At 28.5% G+C, this 13,380-nt stretch overlaps 3 protein-coding genes across 9 annotated transcripts; all 3 read right to left on the bottom strand.

Moving 5' to 3' along the window:
- Positions 1-948: 948 nt before the first annotated feature.
- On the bottom strand, positions 949-3,604 carry LOC100165777 (zinc finger CCCH domain-containing protein 10). 6 transcript variants are annotated; one of them, XM_008185060.3, is made up of 4 exons: positions 3,314-3,603; positions 2,290-2,592; positions 1,614-2,226; positions 949-1,275 (listed from the first exon to the last, which is right to left on the bottom strand). In XM_008185060.3, exons 2-4 carry the CDS (start codon positions 2,588-2,590, stop codon positions 1,269-1,271), a joined length of 921 nt encoding a protein of 306 aa, XP_008183282.1. In that variant the 5' UTR covers positions 2,591-2,592; positions 3,314-3,603; the 3' UTR covers positions 949-1,268. The 6 variants fall into 6 exon arrangements, with proteins under 6 accessions (XP_008183282.1, XP_008183285.1, XP_016660002.1 ...); XM_008185063.3 differs by having other exon boundaries at positions 2,320-2,592; XM_016804513.2 differs by having other exon boundaries at positions 1,614-2,643; positions 3,314-3,604.
- A 488-nt stretch (positions 3,605-4,092) lies between these two features.
- LOC100160965 (protein SCO1 homolog, mitochondrial-like) lies at positions 4,093-6,040 on the bottom strand. 2 transcript variants are annotated; one of them, XM_008185050.3, is made up of 5 exons: positions 5,719-6,040; positions 5,386-5,584; positions 4,751-4,948; positions 4,472-4,680; positions 4,093-4,392 (listed from the first exon to the last, which is right to left on the bottom strand). In XM_008185050.3, the coding sequence occupies exons 1-5, from the start codon at positions 5,752-5,754 to the stop codon at positions 4,192-4,194; spliced, it is 843 nt and encodes a 280-aa protein (XP_008183272.1). In that variant the 5' UTR covers positions 5,755-6,040; the 3' UTR covers positions 4,093-4,191.
- Positions 6,041-7,831: 1,791 nt separating this feature from the next.
- On the bottom strand, positions 7,832-11,469 carry LOC100162993 (LYR motif-containing protein 4). Its single transcript, XM_008185065.3, has 3 exons — positions 11,211-11,469; positions 11,021-11,141; positions 7,832-8,307 (listed from the first exon to the last, which is right to left on the bottom strand). The coding sequence occupies exons 1-3, from the start codon at positions 11,297-11,299 to the stop codon at positions 8,239-8,241; spliced, it is 279 nt and encodes a 92-aa protein (XP_008183287.1). The 5' UTR covers positions 11,300-11,469; the 3' UTR covers positions 7,832-8,238.
- Between the last annotated feature and the right edge of the window lie 1,911 nt (positions 11,470-13,380).

The following is a 13,380-nucleotide window of genomic DNA, read 5'->3' as shown; positions in this document are numbered from 1 at the left end:
CAAATCAATAAACAAAAACGAAAACGAAAAAATTAAAAATATTTTCATCCCTGGTATATGGTATATGTAAACGATTGTGGGCCCGTACATTTTTTACTAAATTAAATGAATGAATAAAGTTTGTATAGTATATTATAATGTACAAATAATAACGTAAAACATAAATTACATCCATGTTTATTTCAAAATATTTTAATTTTCAATATTTATTTTTTAATGCACTGAAAACATTCTAAAGATATATAATATATTATAATCTACAAAACTTGACTATAACATAAATTAAAAGACTAGTTACATTTATAATCTACTTAAATGATTTAAATATTAATTGCAAGAAATACAAATAATTAAATTTAAATTATAATGTTTAAAATATGAACATGATGATTTAGCAACAAAATTGTTGAATTACATATAAAAATAGCATGTGATAAAAAAAAAAAAGTTAAAAATTAAGATTGTATGTGGAAGTAGAAAAGAGGTAAAAGAACACATTGGCTATTAAATTTTTGCACAACTCACAAAATTGGTAATGCCAATTATATTTATTATTAATATTAAAAATACTGACACATACATTAATTATCAATGGAAAAGTGATAATCTTTGAGTATATCTGTTAAAAATTGTATATATTAATATTAATATCAGATATGGAACATTTATAATATTATACATTACCATTTAATATAGTAATTAAATAGTTAATTACTTACTTACATGATGAGTAAACTTCTTTCAATTAAATAAATATACGTTAAGAGGCAATAAAGGAGAAAAATAAAATATAAAAATATTGTCAGTTTGACAATTTTTCTTTTCTACTAAATATTTTATTTACATTTTACCAATGTACTGTAATTTAATGATTGATTTTCAAGGACCTTCACCGTAATATAAACAAACACTATATTATGATAAGAAAATTGATGGTATTACTTCAATAAAATGTTATAAACGTCTAATTTGTACAGGTTAATAGCAATTAAAAGAGTGTTATTAATCAGAACACAAATGCTGACATTTATAATAAAAATTCAAATAGCTTTAAGAAATGAAACATTAAATTAGTGATGAAGTAAGAGATTTTTTATTAAATTTATACATTTCACGATTAAGAGATTTTACTTTCCACCGTCAAAAATACCGTGGTACTCAAATTGTATAAAAAATGGTTTCTTACATTCTATTATTGAAACATATATTGTACATTCTTTGTTTTGTTAATGTCAAATTCTTATTAGCAACGTTTCCATTTCCACTGTTCATAAACTGAAACAATCCAAACACAAAAATGTTAGTTGAAATGGTAAAAATAATGTATAACACAAGTCAGTCCATTTCATCTAGGCAGTTATTGACTGCCATGCCCACGCCCCTGCCAAGATGAAACAGATGTCCTAAATAAATGCCGCATATAAAATCCCTCGAGTTTTGCACCAAAAGGGTGAATTATTCAATTGTTCAGACTAGAAGACATAATACAAACTAATATTAAACATAAAAATAATAAGGGAAGTTTAAACATGCTAATACTGTCATGTAAACATAAAATAAGCAAATCGAGATTCATGAGAATAAAAAAAAATTAATGGTAGGCACATACCTACGGTTGGATATAGTGTTGGGCCGATGTCGATCTGCCAATAGGATAAGATACCAAAGGCTGCGAGTTAGTTGGCTGCGGCAGGGGCGGCGGGCCAGACCCAGATACAACAGGTGGTATCTGAATTGGAGCCATGGAGACGGTAGCTATGGACACGGGTGTGCCGGCCGCAGCCACCGCCGCCAAGCTGACTGGGACTGTGGTCACGGTGCGTATAGCGCTCACCATTTGCTGGGTGCTGCGCAGGGGCGCTTGTTCATTTATGCGCAGCTGTGCGTTTTGCTCCAACAAGAATTCATTAGTCGCTTGCAATTCCTCATTGCGCTTTTTCAACTCAGCCACACGCTTGCGCAACATTTCCACCTCATCTTGCAACAACCAATATGGCTGTTGATGCACAGGCCCAGGTGGCGCGGAAAAGTCCATGTCGCGATTGGGGAATGGGCGCCCTAGCGGCATTCTGTTGTCAAATTCGTAGCGCCTACGCTTGGGATCGGGCTCTTCATCGAAATCAAAGCGTCTGCGGAACAACTCATTACCGAAGTTAGGTGGCATCGCTGGCTGGGGTGAATTGAAAGGACCATTAGGACCTCTAACAGGTACATCAAGCGGTTGATCTACATGACGAAATTTACAATGAGCTTGGCTACGATGGCAATTGCCTTTTAAATAATCTTTACAAATAGGTATATCATCAGAAGGAGGCGCACCAGTTATTTCAATCGTCCTCAACACTTCTGGTGCCATGCGTCCGGTCCGATTATAATACTCCTCATCCTCACGAGAACAATGAATGAACCGGCAGTCGTGTCGACTACACTTGCCATTTTGAAAGTCATGGCAAAATACATATTTGCGCTTATCCTCTTCGACAGGAGGATGAAAAAATTTGCAAGATTTGCCTCTATTGCACACATTGCGCATGAAATCACGACATACATTCTCGGTTGTTTCTGATTCCTGTTCCTTTTTCCCCTTCATCCCTGCGATTTCAGACTATTATACAATTTTGCATGCATTTAGCATTTCAAAATCTAAAATTGGATTTAACACAGCGTATAATAATATACCTAATTTATTGAACTATATTATTTAAAGAATATTGTTTAAATAATAACAATCATAAAATTAGGCTAATTAATATTATTAGACAATTTTGGAAACAAAAATAATATGATATAGCATTATACCAGAAAGTGATTGAAGTTTGAATAAGTATTTCACATTTTCATGTAAGAAATATTTTTTTAATAAACAATCAGATTTATTACTTTTTTTATGTTGCCAACGATAGGAAGTAAAAAAAATATGTTTAAAACTCGCACAATTAATAACAAATTACCTACCTAACTTCAGTAAATCATTGCTAAATAATAATTATCAACACATTCAATATTTTTATACTCGCTGCGTAAATGCTCAATTTATCGGCGCAAATTACGCGGGATGTCAATGGAAAATTCGATGGCCAGGTAATGCGCGTGAGACGTTGGCAGTTCATATAATCTAAAATATCTTTGAGAAAAAATGTTCGAACGACCGACGTTAGGCAGTTGCAGGTAGCGCCGATATGTCCACTAAACCTAAAGACGAGATCGCTGGCATTCAGGCGACTTAGCGCGAAATGTCGTTAAATACTATATTAGGGCATGTTATTTTACATAATAATAATAATGGTATATTATAATAATATCAATACTTTACCTTTAGAAGATTATTTTTACAAAAATTAAACCAAAACTCCAATTAATAATTGGGATGTAGGAACTACGATAGCTGTATTGAGACTATTTAGAATTTAGATCAAGTATATATTTCTTATATACTATGAATAACTGTATGTACAACAGTACAATTATTGTATGGGTTTAAGTTACTATGGTCAACTCGAATATCAAACTTTGCACATTCAATTGGTTTTACAACACAAAAATATATTAAGAATTTAAGAATAATTACCACTTATCGACTTTTCGTAATAAAATATTAAAATCAAAATGGAAAAATAATCAATGACCTTTGGGGCGTGGCTTAAACAGTGAGATGTAAACATTTAAAGTTTTTTATTCCAAGTGGTCCTAGGACTTGGAAGAAACGAAGATTTTTTAAGATCCCAATTCCTAGCCATTAGAAAAAAAAAAAATAGGATATAAACATATTAGGACTCAACAACACGATTTAATACACACTATTAATTATTTAAGTATTTAAGTATTTAAGTATTAAAATTCGTGCTAAACAGTCAGCATTGTCGACTGCGACCACTGTCTATGGCATAGAACAAATATTTGTCTAAAGATTGGTCTATGGGTCTATCAGATTTCTGTAGGGGTGGTGGTGGCGTTAAATTCTATTGTCTTGGTTCTACCGCTGCGGAGAGCGATAATTGTGTTCACCCCCACCGCTGCAGTGTGTGGGGTCCTTAAAGGATCCATGCAAGTTGAGTACTTGCAGATAGCAGTAGGTACTTAAAAAACTAAAGCTCTTTTAAAATTGATGTATTAGTTTAAAATGATTTTAACAATTAACAGCAACTGAAGTGAGTCTAAACATAAAAATGTTTGATACATTTATATACAAGTTTATGACGCAACAATTTTTTTCCCACTTAATGAGTTTATCTTTTCTAAAGTGTTGCTTAACAATGAACCTTTTTCTTGTTTGAATTTAAACATGTGTAACAAAATATGTTCTACTATTTCATCTGCAGTTTTGTTTTGTCCGAAATAATCTATGAATTCACCCTCTGGATTAACCAAGTACATAATGATCGTATGGTCCACCTGAAACGATAAATACAAATATAAATGTACAACTAATTCTGAAAGTATATAATAATAAAATATGTGGTCACAAACTCACAATATAATCATTATCGACGTCTTTCTTTCCAGGACTATAATAAACTCTATATCTTTTGCACACTTGCTGAATTTGCTCCGAAGTGCCACTTAAACCAATGAATTTTGAAGAAAATTCCTTAATATATTTATCTACAATTTTAGGAGTATCTCTGTCTGGATCTACAGTGATGAAAATACCTTGAATGCCTGTATTCATGTCTTCTTTTTCTAAAATTTTCAAAAAGCTGATATGATGGAGCTATTATTAAAATATTGTTTTATTTAATTATGTATGTACCAAGATTATCTACAACTAATGCCATTTTTTCTAATTCATCAGGACATATATCTGGACAATGACTGAAACCAAAATAGATGAGCATCCACTTCCCCAAAAATTGTTCACTTTTTACAATGTTGTTGGATCCATCGAGTAACTCAAATGGACCTCCAATTTGTGCTTTTCCCAACTGACGCTTTCTCTCTCGTCTTTGTTCTGAAAATATATACATTTTATTAAGGTTTTGTTTAAGTTATACAAATAATGTATCTAATATAGTATAAAATAATGATACAATTTTAACTTAATCATTTAATATATAATATTAATGTGTAGTTTTATTTATTTTATTTATTAAAAATACGGACAGATAACACAATGGTAAACAATTATAAAAACATAATAGGTACCTTATATTAATATCAAGAAAGAATATGAGAAAAACAAACAAAAATTACAGTAGGTATAACTAAATAGAAACAATATTAAGAAAATTACATTTTTTGTTTACTGTATATTTATATTTAAAAAAGGGGTTCAAAACTTTTTGAATTTATAAAATAATGACTAAATAATAAGTACATGATAATATTAAACAAAATATAAATAAATAAATTAGGTTAAGTTACCAGTTAATAAATATAAACACTTACTTTCTTCTTGTTCTTCTTTAAGATATAATAAGTATGTGACCATACCCGCTCCCAAAACACCAGTAATTCCAACAGTTTTCCACGTAATCGGACCATCTTTTCCAAATATTGGTTTATTACGTTTGGGAAATTCAACACGTTTATTTGGACCTCCTGACACATCACTAAAGTTGAATTTTTTTATTTGTTTGATTTGAAACTACAAAGAAAATAATCACATTTATACATAATTAATTAATTAGAAATCAGATTTTATAATTCAAATAAGCATAACAGAAAAAAAATAACATAATATGATAAAAACAAGTAAATAATATTATATAGATATTTTACTCGTTGGAAAATTCTTCTAGAACAAAAATATGACATGATTGATAGAAAATTTTAAAAATCACGAAAACCAATCTTGTGAACACTTTTTTAAATACTTTGATCAAATGTTATCTTTATTTTAAGTGTAGGATTTAATGCTCAAAAAAAATTCGTATTACGAAAAAGCAAGTTCACTTAGCCAATAATATTGTCTGATCGATTTTTCATAGGGATGTATAATAAATATAGTAAAGTTTTATTACGACGGATAAGGAATAAAGTGATAAACAGTGGACATAAATACTTTATACTTGAGGTATGAGAACTTTTTAATTTTTATCTACGATCACAAATTAATATTATGATAGTCATATCATATCACGATTTAAGAGATTATCTTTAATCGTAGCATATTGTTCTATGATGGCGATCAAGGTGTATTGATAAGGTGTCGTCACTTGTTTGAAAACTTGATTGAAAATTTTACTACAGATAGTCGTCACCACCGAGAGCGCTATATGTCCTGAAGAGGCCGAAAAACGAATACTTTAGTAGTTTAGTACACCAAAACTATAGAAAATTTAAAATATATTATGATTTAAGGAATAAAATTCAAAATTTTTCATTGCATAATGACTTCTATGTTCTAAATTATTTGTATACATGTATTTAAATACTTTTTTTTTATCAAGTACAACTTTAATATTATTAAATATAATTAACTAAATTAACTAAATTGTTATTTTTAAATTTCTTATTACAAAAAAAAAATATGAAAAATGTAAGAGTTAATTCACTAAATTATCATACATAATGCTTTCAAAGTGTTATAATTAACAAATAATAATTATTAATTATTAATTAATATATTGATTTTAAATAGAATTCATAATACTAGTACTAGTATTATACTAGTAATCATATATTACCTATGTGTTACCAAAATGCATGTATTTTGAATATCTTTTTATAAGCATTTATTACTCAGTTGTACCTATCACCATTGATTTTATAATATATTCATAGTATTTATAGTATATTATAAAATAAATGCTATTACCTATATATTATTATATATTATAACCGAGATCCTGGGGATAGAAACATATCTATATGCTAAATGGTTGATAGACTCTCAGACTAGTACTAATTGTCTAATTAACAGGATATTTGAAGGAATATATTAGGATATTACCTATTTGTCAATTGAATAAGTCGTCATATTTTCCCAAAACAATTTTCGGTTGTAGAAGAGAACTCAACTTAAATTCGAAAGAAAACATTTTTTTTTTGTATTCCAAATGCTTCAAAACTAAGAAGGTGCCAAGGTGGTCAAAGGATTGCATTTTTTTCCGTATAGGTATCTAAGTCTTGTTTTGTGCAAATTCCAATTTTGTATATTGTTCATCATTAAATTGTTTTTCTTTTGTGAGGTAGGTCGTAGGTATAATACGTATTTTCCTCGTATTCGGTAATTATACAATTATACAGTTTAAATTCATTGATGGCTGATGCTTAAGACTTTTAATACAGTTATATTTTAGGGCTTGAAAAAAATTGTCGTTGTGCTACAAACCATTGTTTCATAAAGAAAAAAAAATTACAAGTATTCATTTTTTTTTATGTATATAGACAATATACCTTTATTATGGACTATCCGCTACCACCACAACTAACTGCCAAGTCATTATCATAAATTTGTGTTTTATTTTTCTGTTTTACAATTGGTATTTTTATTATTAGGTATTATACTCTGATCAAAATAGCTCTTAATTTCAAAAGCTTTGATTTCGCTTTATTAAAAAGTTGAAAAGTTAGCTTGTTTTTACCTGTGTTATGCCACCAAATAATCATCTGATGGTAAATTTAATATTTATACAAGATAACTCGTTTAGCCATCTGCCACACTCACAACATTTACATAAGCTCTTAATGTTCTTCATGTTTTTTAAAAAGACTGTGGCTTCAAAATAGTTTCTTTTACTTCCATTAAATAATATAATGATTTATATCTTAGATCATACAATAGGTACAATATTCTTAAATCATACTGAATATTACACTTATGTGATATTTGTATGATATTATATATAAATATTTTTTTAAAAATCTATCAATAATTAAATTAAATACAACTTCAAATCAATAAAAATATTATATTTAATACATTTTATACTTCATTTTGAAATGTTACTAATAACTATACAATATTACAATATATTATCAAAAGAAAAAACAATTATAAGATATTTATCTACTATTATGATTTTTCATAGTGGTTTACAATGTACAAAAATAAAATGCTTAATGCACCACACATAATTTTCATAAAACTGGTTGTTGCTATCAGTTTTTAAAATTTTCAGAACAATTTAACCTCACACAATGCAAGCAATTATGGTGTTGATCAATATAATAATATATACTAGCATTAAACATAGGAACAATCATCAATTAAAAAACTTGTGTGTAGACATTTGAACATTTGACTGGTAAATTCAATAACACTTTCAGCCTCTCAAATCCAGCATGATATACAAACTAATGTTTTTTATTATTCTCTACTTCGATTACGAGCTTATCGAATTTGTACAAGTCTCCAACAATGGCCTACAACAAAATAATAAAATTAACAATTTGATTAATACAAGTTGAAGTTAATTAAAATAATTATTGTTGCTTATTATAAACAGCTGAATAATATCTACAAACATTTTCTTAAAATAATACGATATTTTCCCATACCTAGTGCACAAACAATTACTATATGTTCTAATTGTTTATCTACTAAACAAACATTATGTTATTGAATTGGGAATATATATTAAAATGCTATTAAATAAATATTGATAATTAGTATTAAAAATAGTGTAGGTTCTACTCATAGAAATAAGTTAAGAAACACTACTAATGTGATACATTTTAGTGTAAATTTAAATTAAGTCACATAATATTTATCAAGATAATTATTTAAAAACCTGCATTATAAAAACTGTATTCATTTTTGAAATATATACTATTGTAATATAAGAAAAAATATTATACTTTTATTTTTCGATTAATATCAATATAAATTGATGGATATATTTATAGCATTGGCGTCATTTGGGTTTTCAACTCATTCGGGCTGGTCAAAACCTTTGCCCCCTCTATTGAAAATTGAAATGACGCCACTGATTTATAGGTATAAATAGTTTTTCCAAAGATGACCTTAGATCAATAATCGGTGAAATAAAAAATGTATACCAAGATAAGAAAATATCGATTACAATTACAACCATTGACCATTGACATTATTTCAGAAAAAAATGAAGAAAAGAATTTATAGTAGGGTTCCATAATTTTAATAATATTGTTTTAATTAAATGTTCAAAAAACACAATTTTTGATGTATAATTTTTATCTTTCAAGCATATTACAAAATTTTAGTGCATAATATATTTAAGATTTTTTAGCGCTTATTTGGTTGGTTTTTAATGCATATAAATTTGCGCTCTACTTATAACCTTTATACTTTTTTGTATCAATAAAATTAATAGTAGATAGTTAGTATATTAACTATTTACTAATATAATTTATAAAGCATTATTTCAAATTCAATAATAAAACTAACCATTATTACATGACAATAAAAATAATATAACAATAACATAATTATTAGCAAATAATGACGTACAATAAGTATCTAAATACATATTTTAGTCTAATAGACAGTAATTTTGTTGATCTATGTAAACATGAAATCATTGATTAAAAATACTATGTTATATGATATAATATGTATAAATTATAATCAATGATAAAATATATTATAAAACACTGGGAAATTCGCTCTGATTTAAAGTAGGTTTCAAGTGTACCTCATTAGTGAGTAACTATGTCTCCGCAATATATATATTCAATTTAAATCAATGATATAGGGGGGAGGATGGGTTGTATAATGTCAATATCAAAAATTGGTTTTAAAGTTAAAATCTTAGTGTAATTTGTTATTGTAGGTTAGGTATCTAAAAATGTATACATTTTAAATTTATAATGATAACAATCTTGGAAATAAAATACTAACTGGACAATTTAACACCCTGATTCAACATGGAAAGTATATAAATGTATTTATTCAATTAATTAATAAATTATATATATAATTACTATGATATACCTCCCTACCCATATTAAATTCCTGTCTACGGTACTGCAATGATAAATATTTTGTATAAAAACCAATTATCAAAAAAGCAGGTAAGTGAATGTCGCTCTGCTGTACAGTAGGTTACAAGTGGGTCATTATATAATGGGTTGTATTAGACTTGAATTCAATGATAAAATATCATTGTATAAGAAAAACGATTCTGAGCGGAGACGGTTTGTCAGTGTGGATATTTTATATTGTTATTATTTATTTTATCATGTAAGTTGAATTAATATTATAATATTATAATTTTTTATTCGTTTCTATGGTGATAAACAAAGCGTTAGAAATTAAAATCCCATTTTTAGCATTTTTTTGTAATTTTTCGATGGTTTTTCCCATGGCATTAAATAACTCTTGAGAAAATCGGAAAATGACCTCTCTAAAGTACCATCTTGATCCAATTTGCTAAAAGATAAGGTACTATATGTTGAAATCGAAGCACTCCTTCCGGTAGAAATTTTGTATACAGGATATAAAAAGAAAAAAAAAATTAACACCATTGTAAAACCAATAGCTTCCTCGCTCCGCTCAGAATCTAATAGGAGGAAAAATACTTTAAATCATCTAAGTACTAACTATATCAAATTTATTAACAAAAACACTATTAATGTGTGAAGCTAATGTCTGTTAAAAATGTGAAAGCAGACACAAAAAATAAAAATAAGAATACCTACATCCTTGCTAAGCTCAGAAATTAAAATGAGAATATTTTAAACTATCGGTGTACCTGCTTATAATTGTTTTTAATAGTTAATAATAATATGCACTAACGGACTATAGTATTGACCACGTGTCCATGTCCTAATGTACTATTAACTTCCTTCAAACAACAAACTGATATATTTTATCATACTATTATACCTAATTACAGTCCATAAACTGAACCCATAAAATATTATGTAATTTGTGACACGAAATAAAAAATAGGATTCCTTACAAAATAAATGTACGTATTTTTCGGTCTGTAATACTCATTCAAAAAAGTAGCATAAACATAAAATAACATAAAATGTATATTATAATTGTAATGGTTTTGAGGAAATTAAGGGAAAACTGAACAAAAATAAGCACTTAAAGGTTTGGGTCACCCGAAACGTGCAGAGATAAATGGTGTTTAAAATTTTAAATTACTTGTCGCTTGATGATATCCAAAAACCTGTGTGCCTCGAGCAGGTGCTGTTGGATTTCTGAAGTGTCACTGACCGCCTTTTGCTCCCTGAACGCATCTTTCACTCGTCTGACTGCGTACATCCTGTGCAAAAAATTTAATTTCATTGAAACAGTGATCGAGTATCGGACAGATTCAAACAATCTCATTTACCTGTAGTTGTAGAATGAAAACTTGCTACTCTCCCTCAACATGGTCTTATAGATTTTGAGAACTTCGGCCCTGGTCACTGGGGCTGCCATCGCGGCTATAGACTGTTCAAAACAGTGAAAACGAACAGGTCCTTAGAAATTGACAACCGGCAATCACGACGTCTGGCAGTTCCTTGGTTTTCTGTTGAAATGAATAATGAATAATGATGCCAATCGCCAATGGCAATTCCCATTTCCCAGGACAGCAGAGTCCGTATAATACGTGATAACGTTTTCCGGTAGCCCGACGTAGGTGATAACGATAAAGTTGACAGATTGATAATACAGTCTTATCACAGAAACCCGGTCATCTCATATTCTCATAAACGCACGATTTAAGATCTTAAATCGTGCATAAACGACATAAACTAGTTTATACAATTATAATTTATAGCCTATAGGTCGGCTATAGGTCTGTCCTTTGATCTCATATAGTCATATTCTCATCCCAAGTTTACGTCATGACAAATTTATAAACCTTGTTCTCATAATCTCTGAATCTCATCCTCATGAAATTACTTATTTAGTCACGCTTGTTCTCATCCATGATTTTTGACATTATAAAAATATATTCCATTCTATTAGTTCCGTTAGTTTCCATTTTATTAGTTTTTGTTTCTATGAATGTTAAGTTAGTTTTTCGGCCATGCGTAGAATAAAAACTTGACTTCGAACTTCTATGCTGCAGGAAAGGTTCAACAACACCTCAATATTATATATTGAAAAATATATTTCTAAAACTATTAATACTGAAACAATTGTTAATATATTTGCACAAAAAATAGATATATACAATTAAAATAAAAAATAATTTAGTAGTTATTCAATATTTTATTTTTTTTTTGTTCCTATTACCTATATATACTTGGTGCATCAGCTAGAATCAAGTCGGAGTATCCACTAGAGTTAGTAGGTGGAAGCATCGGAAGCAACTAAAAATATCTGTTTCCGCTAATGGATAAGACAAAATGTTAAGCCACCCCACAGATAAAACCAAATATCCGCCTATATTTGTTGGGTAAAAATACTTGAAAATTTAACACAAGGCTCCTACTATATTGTTACTTTGACATTTGAACAATATTAAAAATCCTTAGTCATAGTTTTTTTTTATAAGCATTTAAAGTTCAAAAATTAACAAAATATGGAAAAATCAAGAAAAATTAGCAAATTATTTTGAGTTAAGAATTCTTAAAAAATTTTCTTTTTAGATCTAAGATTTTAAAATGTAATACAAGATTGCTTATAAGATTATCTAACTTTATAAAAAAAAATGTCTATAGCAAGTCAAATTAAATTTTTACGAGCGTTTGATATTCAAATTTTTACAACAGTGGATTTTTTCTCATGTAGCGATTTTCTTATTTTGTTGTAATTCAAAAACGAACAACTGTAGATACATGAAAATTTCACTGAATGTTTATTTTATCAATTCTTATACTTGATACAATTTTCAAAATATTTTAACTTGTTTTGACCAGTATACGGACAATTTCATATTTCAATAATTTTTTTTTTTTCTATGAATATCAATAAAGTTTTATCTGTTGGGCCGAAAAGTGTAAAAATTTAATACAAGGCTCCTGATATATTGTTACAATAGCAGTTGAAAAATATTAAAAATACACAGGCACAGTTTTTTTTTATAACCATTTAAAGATCGAATTTTGACAAAATTTATCAAATTTAAAATTGAATTACTTTGTAGTTGAAAATGTATAAAATGTTCAACTTTTATATCTAAGGATTCAAAATTTAAAACAAGATTTCACGTAAGTAGTTAATTCTGTTACCAAAAAATCTAAGTTATAAGCATACAGTATAATTATGAACTAAGAGTGTTACGACTTATTATATAAGTTATAATAATATGCCATTATAACAATATGTCGAAAAATCGTGAAAATCGTTAATAATTTTCGTAAAATTAAAATTTCAGCATACCTACGATTGACCGGCGAGCTTTCAAATGAATTTTTAAAGCCATCGCCATCAAACCATCAAACCATGTTACCCTTTTATCAGTTTCGCCGTCACCTCCGAAAGTTCCTCCTCCTCCTCCTCCTCATGTCACCATCGCTGGGCCGGCACGCACGGGCCGCACCTCGGTCTGCAGCCGGAAGCTTTCTAGT

This window comes from Acyrthosiphon pisum, chromosome A2 (assembly GCF_005508785.2).
Source record: "Acyrthosiphon pisum isolate AL4f chromosome A2, pea_aphid_22Mar2018_4r6ur, whole genome shotgun sequence".
NCBI lineage: Eukaryota > Metazoa > Arthropoda > Insecta > Hemiptera > Aphididae > Acyrthosiphon > Acyrthosiphon pisum.
The sequence above is the reverse complement of the archived record's forward strand: the minus strand, read 5'-3'. Positions and strand labels throughout refer to the sequence as shown.